We start from the raw sequence: 12,178 nt of genomic DNA, 5'->3' as shown, positions 1-12,178 counted from the left end.
AGCACAAGACAGTCACTGCCCAAAAGCACTGTCTAACAAAGTATGATGAAGATCACTGAGTGCACGTGGTTTTGAAGTACATAGCTGAGAGTAAAATATGCACTGCATCAGTGCTGTCTCAAAGCACCAGCAGCCTGTTAACACGCTGTGCTAGTCAGTCCCTTTACAGCATGAGAGGGCCAAGATGGTTTTCCCTTCTAGTCCATGTGGTACGGGAGCTTCTGTTGCCGATATTTATCGAGAGACACTTCTACATTAAATGTTATGAACCACCTAAAGCATATCAGGAAGCAATACCTTTAAATTTTGTGTGGTTTGCAAATGGTATTTCCAATTCTGTACATGAATTTGAGTATGTTTGTAAAATAAGTTTTTTATGTTACTAATGGAAAATTCTGAATGTCCATTTTTCCGAACTGGCATAATTTTAATATGAGGAGAACTATTAACACATCCCTGACTTGTCATTTATTAGACAACTCAAAATCTTAATTGTTGACTTTGGAGAAAAAGGGGCAAGATACAGGCAAAGTTCCTCTGTATTATGGAATATTAAAAAAGAAGAAAATATTTGCTTCTGGTGATGCTAATTCATTGCTCTAAGCAGGGTGTGATTGCATTCTGCCTACTCAATTCTTTTCTTCGTATCTTAAAGAAGAGATATAGCCAAAGTAAAGGGCATTTGGAGATGGACAAGGAAAATAATTGAGTCACAGAGAGTCTTCTGTTTCAGGAGGGATGGGAAAGATAGGGACTGTTTTAATTTAAAGAAGAGACAAATAAGAGAGGACAGGAGCATACAGAATGATGAATGATACAGAGAAGGTGAATTGGGCACTCTTGCTTGTCCTGTCGTAAGTACAGAAGCAGAGGGACATTCAGTAAAGCTGAAAGGCAAAAATAGTAACACCATTTAAAGGTAATTTTTAAACAGTTACTATCTTGTTTCTCCATGATGCTAGAGCATATATTGAGGGGTATGCAAAAGATGTATAGAAAATGAATTCAGGTTGTCCTGTTGAAATGATGTTGTAGGTGTACTGCAGAGACTACTGACTGGATCAGGTTGTATTGCTCATGTGAAGGAGAACTAGTCAGATAGTCTTAACGATGCTTTTTAGCCTTAAAAATAAGTGGAAGTTGCATAAGATATTAATACATGTAATAAGACTATCAACACATTTGCTAGATAGAGTAAAAAAGTAACTATTCAAGGCAGAAATCTGCTATTGATGGAAATAATATTGCTCTGCAGCTGTCCCCATGTGATTTTTTGCATGTTTCCCTGAATATCTGCTTGTAACTCTTTTATAAAAGGCTGATGTTCTGGCACATTGGCTTAGAGCTCTACTGTCAGGACCAGGTGGACTTCTGTCCTTGAGGAAGTTGTAGGAAGTGTATTCATTCTTCCTGAACAGTCTTCTCTGTTACTCTCTTGCATTTGGACATTCCATTTATTATTCGTCTTTAATCAGTTTGTCTCAAGATTCAGAAGAAAATGTATTTTGATCAGTAGAGTCTAGGGATCTTAAATAAATAGAATTAATTGTAGATGTGTCTTTCTTCCCCTCTCAGATTAAAAAGAGCAAGTGGCTTGTGAACAAGTGTGATCACTTTCTGGTTAGATTATTGCAATTTACATTTAGATCCATTGTTACTTTCAGACTTGGTCCCTGACACTCTTTTTGTAGATGTTAATCTACATATTGCGTTATTTTGTGCAGTAAATCCTAACCCACCTGTGGTGATCATCAAAGTCTAGTTCCTGGGGTCATATTGAGCACTGTGTCTGCCTTGTTTCTAATGCCTGTGTCTAGTCTGTCGTGGTAATGTCTGTGTAGTGATTAAGACCTGGATCACATCTGCAAGATAACCTTTCCTGCCTCAGTTTCCCCCAAGTGGATGAAATGCCTCAGAGGTTCTGGATGAAAACTTCTCACTACGATATAGGGAAAACTGCATTTTTAGTAGCATTTCCTTATGCTTTCTAATTAGATTTTCGTTTCTCACTGACCTTGGAGATACCATGAGTGCGTTTGCTGACATTCTCAGTATTAAACTTTGTGCAGCTAGCGAGCATTAAAAATATTTACTATTCCACAAGAACAGATGTATTTTATGAATCACGTAAAGTATATGATATGTAAAAGTTTGTAGGAGGAGATACATATTTGTGTGTTTGTGTGTACATATGTGCTTTGTTTATAAACTGTACAGTTAAGAATATATTTGCCCACCACTGCAGTCCAGCTGGTTCTGAAATAGTTGTGAACATTATCTTGGCAGCCCTGAAATACCAAGCCACAACATGGTGAAGAACAGTTTAACCATTTGAAATCGCAGAGAAAATTTAATTGTAAATTTAATTACCTAGTCAGAGGTATGCAAATTTTATGTCTAAACTTAAGTGAAAAGAAACATTCAGTCTAATTTTTTGGCATTTGTCAAAAGCCCTTCAAAAACCATCTAGGCTGCAGGCTAAGCTGCCTTTCATAAATCTCAGCTGAAGGCTTGCTGCTGACTTTTAAAGACGAAATTATTTCTATTATTCTCAAGTAATTACATTTTTGTTGTTATCTGTGGAAAGAACCCCACTGGGTTGAACATGTAAGTATATAGGGATGGGGGGAAGGAGGATTTGTGTTAGTTAAGTGGAGATGCTAAAGCTGAAAACATAGCAGTAAGACATAAATCAGATTTTTTTTTTCCTTCTCTAGTTGGCTCGTCACAATAAAACATTGCAACAGATGCTGAAGCCAGGGTCAGATCCAGATGAAGGAGATGAAGCCTTGAGGTATTACGCCAATCATACAGCACAGATAGAGGTAAAGAATCGCTTGCTAGAAGATTGAATATGAGACAAGTTTGCATCTTGTGCATGGTTTATCACCTCTTTTTAAGCTTCTGAACAGCAAAGCTTATTCAAATGGTGTAGATTATTTATGAGGAGGAGAAGGTTGAATAATATCCTTTTGGCTATGGGAGAAAAAGTAATGCAACTCTATTGAAAGTGGATCCAAATAATCATTTTACAATAGCTTTCCTGTGTGTTACCAAACATGTTTTGTTGGGGAAATAATGACTGTGAATAGTAGCTGTGTCATGAAGTCAAGAATAATCTTGTATGGTACATCACTCAAAAAAATAATCATGAGTTTCAAAGCCAGTGATGCTAACTGAGCAAATTAAAAGTTTGGCTGGAGCACAAAGAGGTTTTGGAGTGGTATAGACATTCTGTATGGCTTTTGTTTAAAAGACCAAGGCTTGGCCTGGTTCATCAGTTCTGTTCTGTTTTAAACTTTACCCCTGCATGGATTTGGATTTAGATCAAGATCCACAGAGGTATTTAGGTTCTTAACTCATATCAGATCCTGTGTTCTCACAGATTTCATGGGATTACAGGCGTCCAGATAGGAGTCAGGCACTGTAGTATCTCTAATTCTTAGTCACTTTGTAAGTGGTGCATTCTATGGTGCAAAGGCAGGTGCTGCAAGAGGCTGCAGGATGAAGAGGCATCTGGCTCTCTCTTGGAAATGCTGTATCAAGTCCAAAATTGGCTGAGTATGCAAACTGCACAGTATGGTTGCACCACAGGCCAGCCTGAACCTGAGCCAGTAGTTGTACCTTCAGTGGGCTGCCAGGCTCCATCAATGCTGGACCTGAGCTTGCATGTGTAAGGAGAAGTCTGATACAAGGTACTCAGGTCCATGTTGTGCTGGCTGCCATCAAGACATGCAATGTCCATGTCCTTCTCTGTTTCCTACCATCCTTTTTGCCTGGTATTGATCACGTTATCCTGCCACAATAGAGATGGAAACCTCATGGCTGTGGTTGTCCAGAGGGCAGCTCAATGTTCCTCTTCACATATTTTGGTACCTTGGTTGTACTTTGAGTACTCCTGAGGTATCTCTTTGCAATTATCAGCTGAGTTATCGGGGTAGGCCATAAATTTAGGCATTAAACAAGCACTGTGGTCTGCTTTTATGTGGCCAGTAGCTTCTTCCTGGTGTAGTTTCTGGAATCTCCTGAAACCTCATGGCTGCAACGCCTGTTCCTTGGCAGCAAATATGGAGGCCTCTGTTCGTAGGTAGGCTTTTAAAATGTCATTCTGCAGAGCAGCACATGCAGCCTACCTCTTCATTTGAGTCCCTGATAGAACTGAAGGCATCAGCTTCCTTCACTCACCCTACTGGGTTAACTGTTGGTCACATAGTCCCATGGTACCGCTGCTGGCCTGAGACACAACTATTTATTTAGGACACTTCAAAACAGCCTGTTCAGATTTCATGTAGCACACATTCCAATGGGCAGACACAAGCATAATTATCCTTCATCTCTAACACAAACGTACTTTAATATGTAACTCTTAAAAATGGCTTAAGACAGGTGGTGGTTTTTTTTAGTACGTTCACATTATAAATATGAATTAACAGAAGAGAAAAGAGGTTTCTTGAATACAGGACTGTGACTGAAAAAATGAAACTCAACCCAGCATTGATGGCAGATCAAATGAATGTTCACTGGTCTTCACTGAAATAAGTCCTGTTTGGCATTTCAGATATAGCTCCCCTATACCAGGATAACTCATTTGTTTGATTTTAAAGTTAAATACTGGGTTTCTTTTCACTGATGACTGTACAGAGACATGGGTCTAAGGATCAAGATGAGTTTTCTACTCATTTCTCTATTGTTAGTTATGCAGGATCCATGATCAAAATGAGGAAGCAATTTTTATGACAGTGTAGTGACATGGAATAAAGTCTAGTTCACTTAAAGATAACTCACTAGGCCCTGAAATACAAACAATGCAAAACCTTGGTTTTGTTGCCAAGTGTGCAGATAAGAGACTGACAAGATATGGGTGCTGTCTGAGTAACAAGGTGCTATTTTTGCATGTTCACCTTCAGAATTTATCTCATCTTAGAAATAGACTCAACATGAGAAAATAATTATGTAATCCACGTAGAAAGCCCCTGAACTTCTGCACTGTTTACTGAGAGAGATTTGTTTGAATTTGTTGCAAAATTGAACCATTCTGAATTAGAACATTTTTTTCATTTGGAGGAAGTTGGGACCTAGGTTTTGCTGGAGACATATATTTGCCAACATAGACCAGGTTTTTGAGGATAGAAAAGCAATTTTACTTTGTTTTAGGATTGATTGGTTCAACTTATTTGCAATGTTCAATTAATTTATGCATTAATTTATAAATAAAAAGGGAACTGTGAACAATAAAATATATGACAAAATTGTTGGGAAGTCACTGATGCTGATAAAAATGTGTGTTTTATTTATAGATTGTTCGCCATGATAGAACAATGGAACAAATCGTCTTCCCTGTCCCAAATATTTGTGAATTCCTCACTCGTGAATCCAAAAGTCGGGTATTCAATACAACAGAGAGAGATGAACAAGGGAGCAAAGTCAATGATTTTTTCCAACAGACAGAGGATCTGTACAACGAGATGAAATGGCAAAAGAAAATTAGGAGTAAGTATTGCAGTTTCAAAAAATAGCTTAATTATGCTAAAACCCTGCTTTTAAGCCTTCAATTTTTCTTTTTTTTTTTCATTTTAATAATACACTTTTCTCTGTTCGCTTCGGTACTGAAACACGCAAAACTGCTCAGGGCCTGAGAGTATAGGTCAGCCGAGACACTTGCACACTACCATAGAAGAGACATAATATGGAGCAGTTAGTAATCTAAGTAATGTGTTCAAGATGACGTTTTGGACTCCAAAAGTTAAACTGGGGGATGGATGAACTGGGTGTAATTCCACTAAACTCAATGGAGTTGCACCTAATTAAGCCAAGGTCCCTAATATTTAACAAAAAACATATGTAGCTGCATATTTGAGGTTTGCAGATTCCTAAAAGACCATTAAAAAACTTGTAAATGTCAGTCACTTAAAAACATCTCTCACCAGAACCTCAGCTGCTTTCAATCTGCCTGACTCCCATGGAATCAGTTCCCCTTTGCCAGTTCACATCAGCCTTGACTGAATAGGCTGTACGATGTCCCAGTCCGTTACCCCATATTGGTGTATGGCCCGTGGCAGAGGGAGAGACATATGTACCACCTGAAGCTGCTTACAGATGTGACAGGCATGGTCAAGATCATAGAATAGTTTGGGTTGAAAGGGACCTTCAAAGCTCATCTAGTCCACCCCCCTGCAATGAGCAGGGACATCTTCAACCAGATCAGGTTGCTCAGAGCCCTGTCCAGCCTGGCCTGGAATGTCTCCAGGGATGGGGCATCTACCACCTCTCTGGGCAACCTGGTCCAGTGTCTTACTACCCTCATTATAAAAACATTTCTTCCTCATGTCTAACCTGAATCTCCCCTCCTTTAGTTTAAAACCATTACCCCTTGTCCTGTCATAACAGGCCCCACTAAAAAGTCTGTCCCTTTTAATTACTGAAAGGGGCAATAAGGTCTTCCTGCAGATCATGGTGGGGAGATCCAAGCAGGGACCTGAAGAGGAGGTGCAGTGGAGCCAAGACTGAGTTGCTGCTTTAGTTCACTGATGGACATTACAGCCACTGGCCCTCGCCAGGACTGGGGCTGCTGCTGCTGCTGCCCATATCCCAGGGTCAGGCAACTTCTGCCTGATCAGCCACTGTCAGCTGTGCCCTTTGCTTTTGGAGCAGAGAATCAAGGCTGCAAACTTATTAGGCATCTACAGTATCCTTGAGGGTTAAAGAAGAAATGTATCTATTATATATGGAAATATAAATATACGTACAGATAAAATGAGAGCGATCATTCACTGCTGAAATGCAGATGCCATTGGGGTGGCACACATTAGCTGCTCACAGCAGCGTTATGCAATTGATTAGGAAGGAAGTGAAGAATAGGATCTATGGTCAGAACAGCAGGGAGTTTGGATGGTCAAAGCGATATGGTTTAATGTAGCATCCTTAACATTATGGAAACATGAGTGTTGGTTGTGGTTTTTATAAATGTCAATTCTCAGGGTATAATTTTCAGAGGCAGTAGTAAGTCTTAAGCATAAACCCTGTCAGTCCAGGTCCACTTTTCTTGGTGGCACTGTAAGAACTTGTCTGTTCTGACAAACTCACCAGAATATGTATTGAAAAATAAATTATTCCAGAATAACTCCCTGTCTGCACAATCTATTTGGGAATAAAAGTCACTGTATGGTAGAAAAATTAATCTAGTAACAAAATCACATCTGTATGTTTTGCTTAAGAAACACAAATAAAAGAGCCCAACTCTACACTTACATAGAACAGACCTGCCTAATGCTGTAAGCAAAGAAAATTGGTTTATTTTTATTCAGAACAGAAGTTCCTCAATCAGTAGAATGGCCCACAAGTCTCCATGTGTTTTTTTTATTTGAAGAGATAATACAGGTTTGAGGCTTAGTTCATTCTTTAGCCAAGTGTCTGTTAGCATGCAGTCTGTGTTGCTTAAATTGACAGATGTCATTTGCAATGGCTCCAAATGCTTAAATCTCAGCAGTTAAGAGCATAAGGTTATCACAATAAAATCTGGATGTTTACCTAATCACAATTGAAGTCTTTTTAGACTCAAGTCTGAGACAGTCACATGCATTTGAAGGAGTCTGCTGTTCATAAAAAGTTAGCTGGGTGCAGACAAGTCAGCAATATGCTCTGCATACTTGCAGGAGGTTCTCAGTACCTTAAAATCTAATTAATAAGAATACATCATGCTTGAATATCTAGGTAGAGACTTTTTCACACTATTGCACATGGAATCTTGTTTTAAATGTTCATTTAAACATACTGTATTGCAGTCAAATATATGAAGTACTTGCCTGGGTTTTAATACCCTCTGATCTTGTTCCTAGACTTTTTGTTGAATTGTTCATATGACTCTGGACACAAGATCTTAAACCTGTTTTGCCCTATTTCCCTTTTTAGTAATTTTAAGTTGGTTATAGGTTCTTTGGGATATAGACTATTTCTGTGTATTTGTACAGTACTTCACACATGGAGATCCTGGCTTCGTTTGAGTCCTTTTAACCGGGAGTTCAGAGTTGTTTGTCAGCAGGCAACCTTGGACATCTGAGGATCATGCAGGATATAGTCAGCTTTCATAGAAACAAACCCCTGTCAGACCAAATTTCACTTGCTCCCCAGAGTAGATCAAGATGTATTTGGTTTGACAGAGGTTGGGAGAATACTACAGCTCTGAAACCTTGCCTATTCTTTGAATGTCATCTGTGTACTTGGTCCAAATGGGTCATCTGGAAGACTCTGCAGAGTGCTAAAATCTATTTGTTTGCTTGATTTTGTGTCTCCATGCACAGAGGCTACAGTTTCAGAGGCAGGAGAAAAGACTCCTTCGCAAAAGATCCAGTCCTAAAATATTAACAGAGGCTAATATTTGATAAGCTGTATTGAGATCTTTGGATTAAAAGCTCTGCTTGACACTATTTTATGGCAAACCAGTGTTTAATATTTGTCTGTTTTAGTTAAAGATGTGCATATTTTCTTCATTAATCTGTATTTGTTAATTCCCTTGCAGCCATTAGTGATTAAGTTCCTGCCTGCTTTCATTTCGTTGATTGCTGCTCTCTTCCCCTTTCTAGATAATCCACCCTTGTTTTGGTTCTCCAGACACATCTCTCTCTGGGGGAGTATTTCCTTCAACCTTGCTGTATTCATCAATTTAGCAGTTGCTCTGTTCTACCCCTTTGGAGATGACGGAGATGAAGGCAAGTGGAATTTGATTTTATTATTCCTTTTAGTTTTAGATGCTTTGAGTTCGAAGGTAACCATTGCATAAAACTGCATCTTCAGGTATCTTCATATCTGAAGAAGCCATTTAGTATCTTTTAAGTAGGTACCAGATGTTGTCTGAAACATGGTAGTTGATCTTCTGTGTGTCACATGGCCAAGGCAGTATGAAGAAAAACGGACAGAACATAGCTGCTAAGCTGAAGATTATCTAGATGATCTGAGCTAATTCTTCTGTTTTGGGTTTTTCTTTTTTTTTTTTTTTTTTTGTTTTTTTGGTTTTTTTTTTTAATAGTGCCATATTGCAGTATACTACTGAGTGCATTCAGTTACAGCTTCTGAGCTGAAGAAGGATTCCCGGCAGCAGAGGGACAGAGATTCCTTAAAACTGACCAATTTGAATGACTTGCAGTCTTAAAAAACATACGGAATAGAATGATTTAAAAACTAGCTTGTTGGTTTTTTATTATTTTTTTAAATTGGGATAAAAGGACACAACTGTTGCAGAGAATAATGCATTATGTAAAAATATACTTAAAACCTATGATTCTGTCTCTGCTTCATGACATGTCACAGGAAATATGGCAGATAATAAATTTCATTAAATAAATGCAGCAGACCAGCAGGAGGCCTTTTTGAATCCAAAACAAGCTTAATTGGGATAAAGGAGACTAAATAGTTCGGAATACTGGTAATGGGAGTAGAGCCATTCACCTCTGGGCCTTTGATTCATGTCCGGTCCAGCCAGTAATGTGACTGAAAGTCACCTCTGTCTGGTGGCACGTGAACTGGGCTGGTGGAAGCAGTCCAGCTTCTAGTAGATACATGTGCTTTTCACAAACACCAGCGCTGGCACCATCAGACATTCCTGTTGGCTGGCTGAGCAGAAAGGCAGCAGATTAAAGTATATTGGCATGGAGACCATGGTGCCCTTTTGCCCTGCAGGGTGGTCTCTGCAGGTCATGCAGTGAAGTTTGCAGGGCTGTGCTGTGTAAAAAGGAAGTGTTTGTACTTAGTGCTTTCTGGTTTGTAAACTGAAGGGTCACTCAGGGTGCAGGATAAGAGGAGAAATAAAGAGTTAAAAATAAACCTTTTAAACTACTGAATTTTAGCTAATCTATACTCACAGAAATCCTCTGGTCTGCAATCAGTAAGTATTAGTGCTTACTGTGAACTGCAGATTTGTATAGTATTAGTTTAAGTGGCCCCAGTAATCCAGTGATTTCAGTGACAGTGCATTGCAGGATTCCGGTTCCTATTGCTTGTAAAAGCGAAAGTGATTCCTGAATAATAAACAACAGGTGTGGCCAAATGCGATCAGCAGGTCATAGAATAATTTCATAAGGCAGCCTCCTTTCTTGCAGGCTCCCCCTCCACCAAAACCTGATCTCCTAGCCAGAGATTGTATCCCATTTTTCCCCTTTGTCTTGTATAAAACCCCCCTACACAGATGTCTGAGGTGCCTGGGCTGATCTCATAACCCCAAGAATGCTGCGTTTCAGTTGATTTCTGCAGTTCTTACATCATATGATGTAAGCAAAATGGTATTGCTTGCTGCTGGTGTGCATGTCTGCACACATTACCGGTGTGGGTCCTGCAATGGGAAATACTTGGACCTGCAGTAGGCTAGAAGAAAAAAATTATTTGTTAAAGAAAAGTGTTTTGGCCTCACCTTTCAGCTCTGCTTGGAAGTTTTTAGGATCCATTAAAAGTTTCCAAATCTTGTTGGCAAAGAAACTATCCGACAGAGCCGACCTTGAACCTCCTGCCAAGGATATAAACACTCCTGAACTCTGGAAAAGTTCGTGTGCCGTCTGAATGTTGAGGCTAGGGCCTCATCTCATTGTTTTCTAATCCAAATGATGCTGCTTGGCTGTGTATTTGTTGCCAAAGAGATAGCATGATTTCTATTGTGAGTCTAGCTAAATTTCTATTCCCTTCTCCGCTGTCACTGACCTCTCAGTTCATCTGATAACAATAGAAGTCAGTGTACGAGTGTGACAGCACCCTGAGATCTGAATGTGCTTTTTATATCACAGCAACATGGTGTGTTTCCAGGGCTTTAAGCAAAGGAGAGAGGGAGAACAGGAGCATTGCTCAAAACTCAGGGAGAGCCTGGAGCCAGCATCTTGCAGAGCACCAAAGAGACCGGCTCTGAAGGCTCCCATGCCCGCAGGAGCTCAGCGAGGCCCGGGACCCGCCGCCTCCCCGGGAGCCAAGGCACAGCTATTCAGCTGCTCTCGGCAATGCAGATGCTGCCTGTTCCTGCCCGAGTCCCCGTGGCTGCCTCCCGCTGTGGCAAGTGCCTCGCTCCTGTGCTGAGGCGGAGGCTCCCACCTCAGAAGACACCCTTCAGAAGAAAGAAAGTGGTGCTTTCTAAAACCAGGGTGCTTTTGGTGCTCTTGAGGATCGAAACGTGACACAGCAGCGTGGTGCCACTTGCTGTGCCGCCCCGAGGAGCGGCTGTTCCTGTAGCTGAGTGATTATGGAATGAGACTGGAGGAGCCCTGATGATCCCTGCAGAAGGGAGCTGATTAGTAGCTTGCTCTGGGAGAAGGGTAAACCAATTAATCTCTGAGCACTCCTCAGATTTTAATGGAAATTTCATTAGTTGCTCTTATTTATTACCTGTGCAAAAATCAACAATACTATGATAATAGTAGCTCTTGCTGCAATTAGAGTGAGTTGTGGTCAGTAGTTGTGATGCACGAATCATGCTTTTTGTTAGCTATACTGGCCAAGGAATTGATCTTTCGGATCTGTTTCTTGGTGAAAAAAGAAGTCTCCAAAGATGCCTTTCTCAAATCTCCCTTTCTCTCCTATGCAGGTACACTCTCTCCGTTGTTTTCACTCATCCTATGGATAGCAGTGGCATTTTGTACAGCAATGCTGTTTTTCATCTCCAAGCCTGTTGGTATTCGACCCTTTTTGGTGTCCGTTATTCTCAGGTCTATATACACTATAGGGCTTGGACCTACCTTGATACTTCTTGGTGCTGCTAACGTAAGTACTTAAAAAGCAAGCAGAATTTCCCTTTCAGCATAAGCAGAAATATTAAGGATCTCTTATTAAAAAAAGTCCTTGATTAGAGTTGTACAAATAACTTCTTTTTCTGGTTCACTGGTTAAGCTAAAAAAATAGATCATTTCCAGTCATCCTGAAACAGCAGTATCAGCAAAGTGGGAAGCTAAGAAAAAGAGCTGTTTTGGTTTTGTACATATGCAAATATTTTAAAAATAAAAACAGTATGAAATTTAAATAAATGTTGCTGAATAAGCGGAATCAAATTTAGATTTTTCTCGTGTTAAAAGACTATTTTTCTCTGCCAATATGCTCAGCAAAATTGACACAAATTTGTGAGATGTTTCTGTGGGCTTAAATATGTTTTTGGGAAGAAAAAAGTTTTCAAAATTAAAAATTCAGCTGTTTTCCAGATCTCATTAACTTAGAC

General features: G+C 39.8%; 1 protein-coding gene across 3 annotated transcripts in view; it reads left to right on the top strand.

Moving 5' to 3' along the window:
• Positions 1 to 12,178, top strand: part of ITPR2 (inositol 1,4,5-trisphosphate receptor type 2) — a 278,837-nt gene that overhangs the window by 223,508 nt on the left and 43,151 nt on the right. For all 3 annotated transcript variants that reach the window (XM_071816102.1, XM_065845412.2, XM_065845403.2), the window contains 4 exons: positions 2,718 to 2,825; positions 5,298 to 5,490; positions 8,580 to 8,705; positions 11,555 to 11,730. In XM_071816102.1, the coding sequence (XP_071672203.1) occupies positions 2,718 to 2,825; positions 5,298 to 5,490; positions 8,580 to 8,705; positions 11,555 to 11,730 (603 nt within the window). The remainder of the gene's footprint in view (positions 1 to 2,717; positions 2,826 to 5,297; positions 5,491 to 8,579; positions 8,706 to 11,554; positions 11,731 to 12,178) is intronic.

The sequence above is a fragment of the Patagioenas fasciata genome, chromosome 1 (genome assembly GCF_037038585.1).
Source record: "Patagioenas fasciata isolate bPatFas1 chromosome 1, bPatFas1.hap1, whole genome shotgun sequence".
Lineage (NCBI taxonomy): Eukaryota > Metazoa > Chordata > Aves > Columbiformes > Columbidae > Patagioenas > Patagioenas fasciata.
The sequence above is the reverse complement of the archived record's forward strand: the minus strand, read 5'-3'. Positions and strand labels throughout refer to the sequence as shown.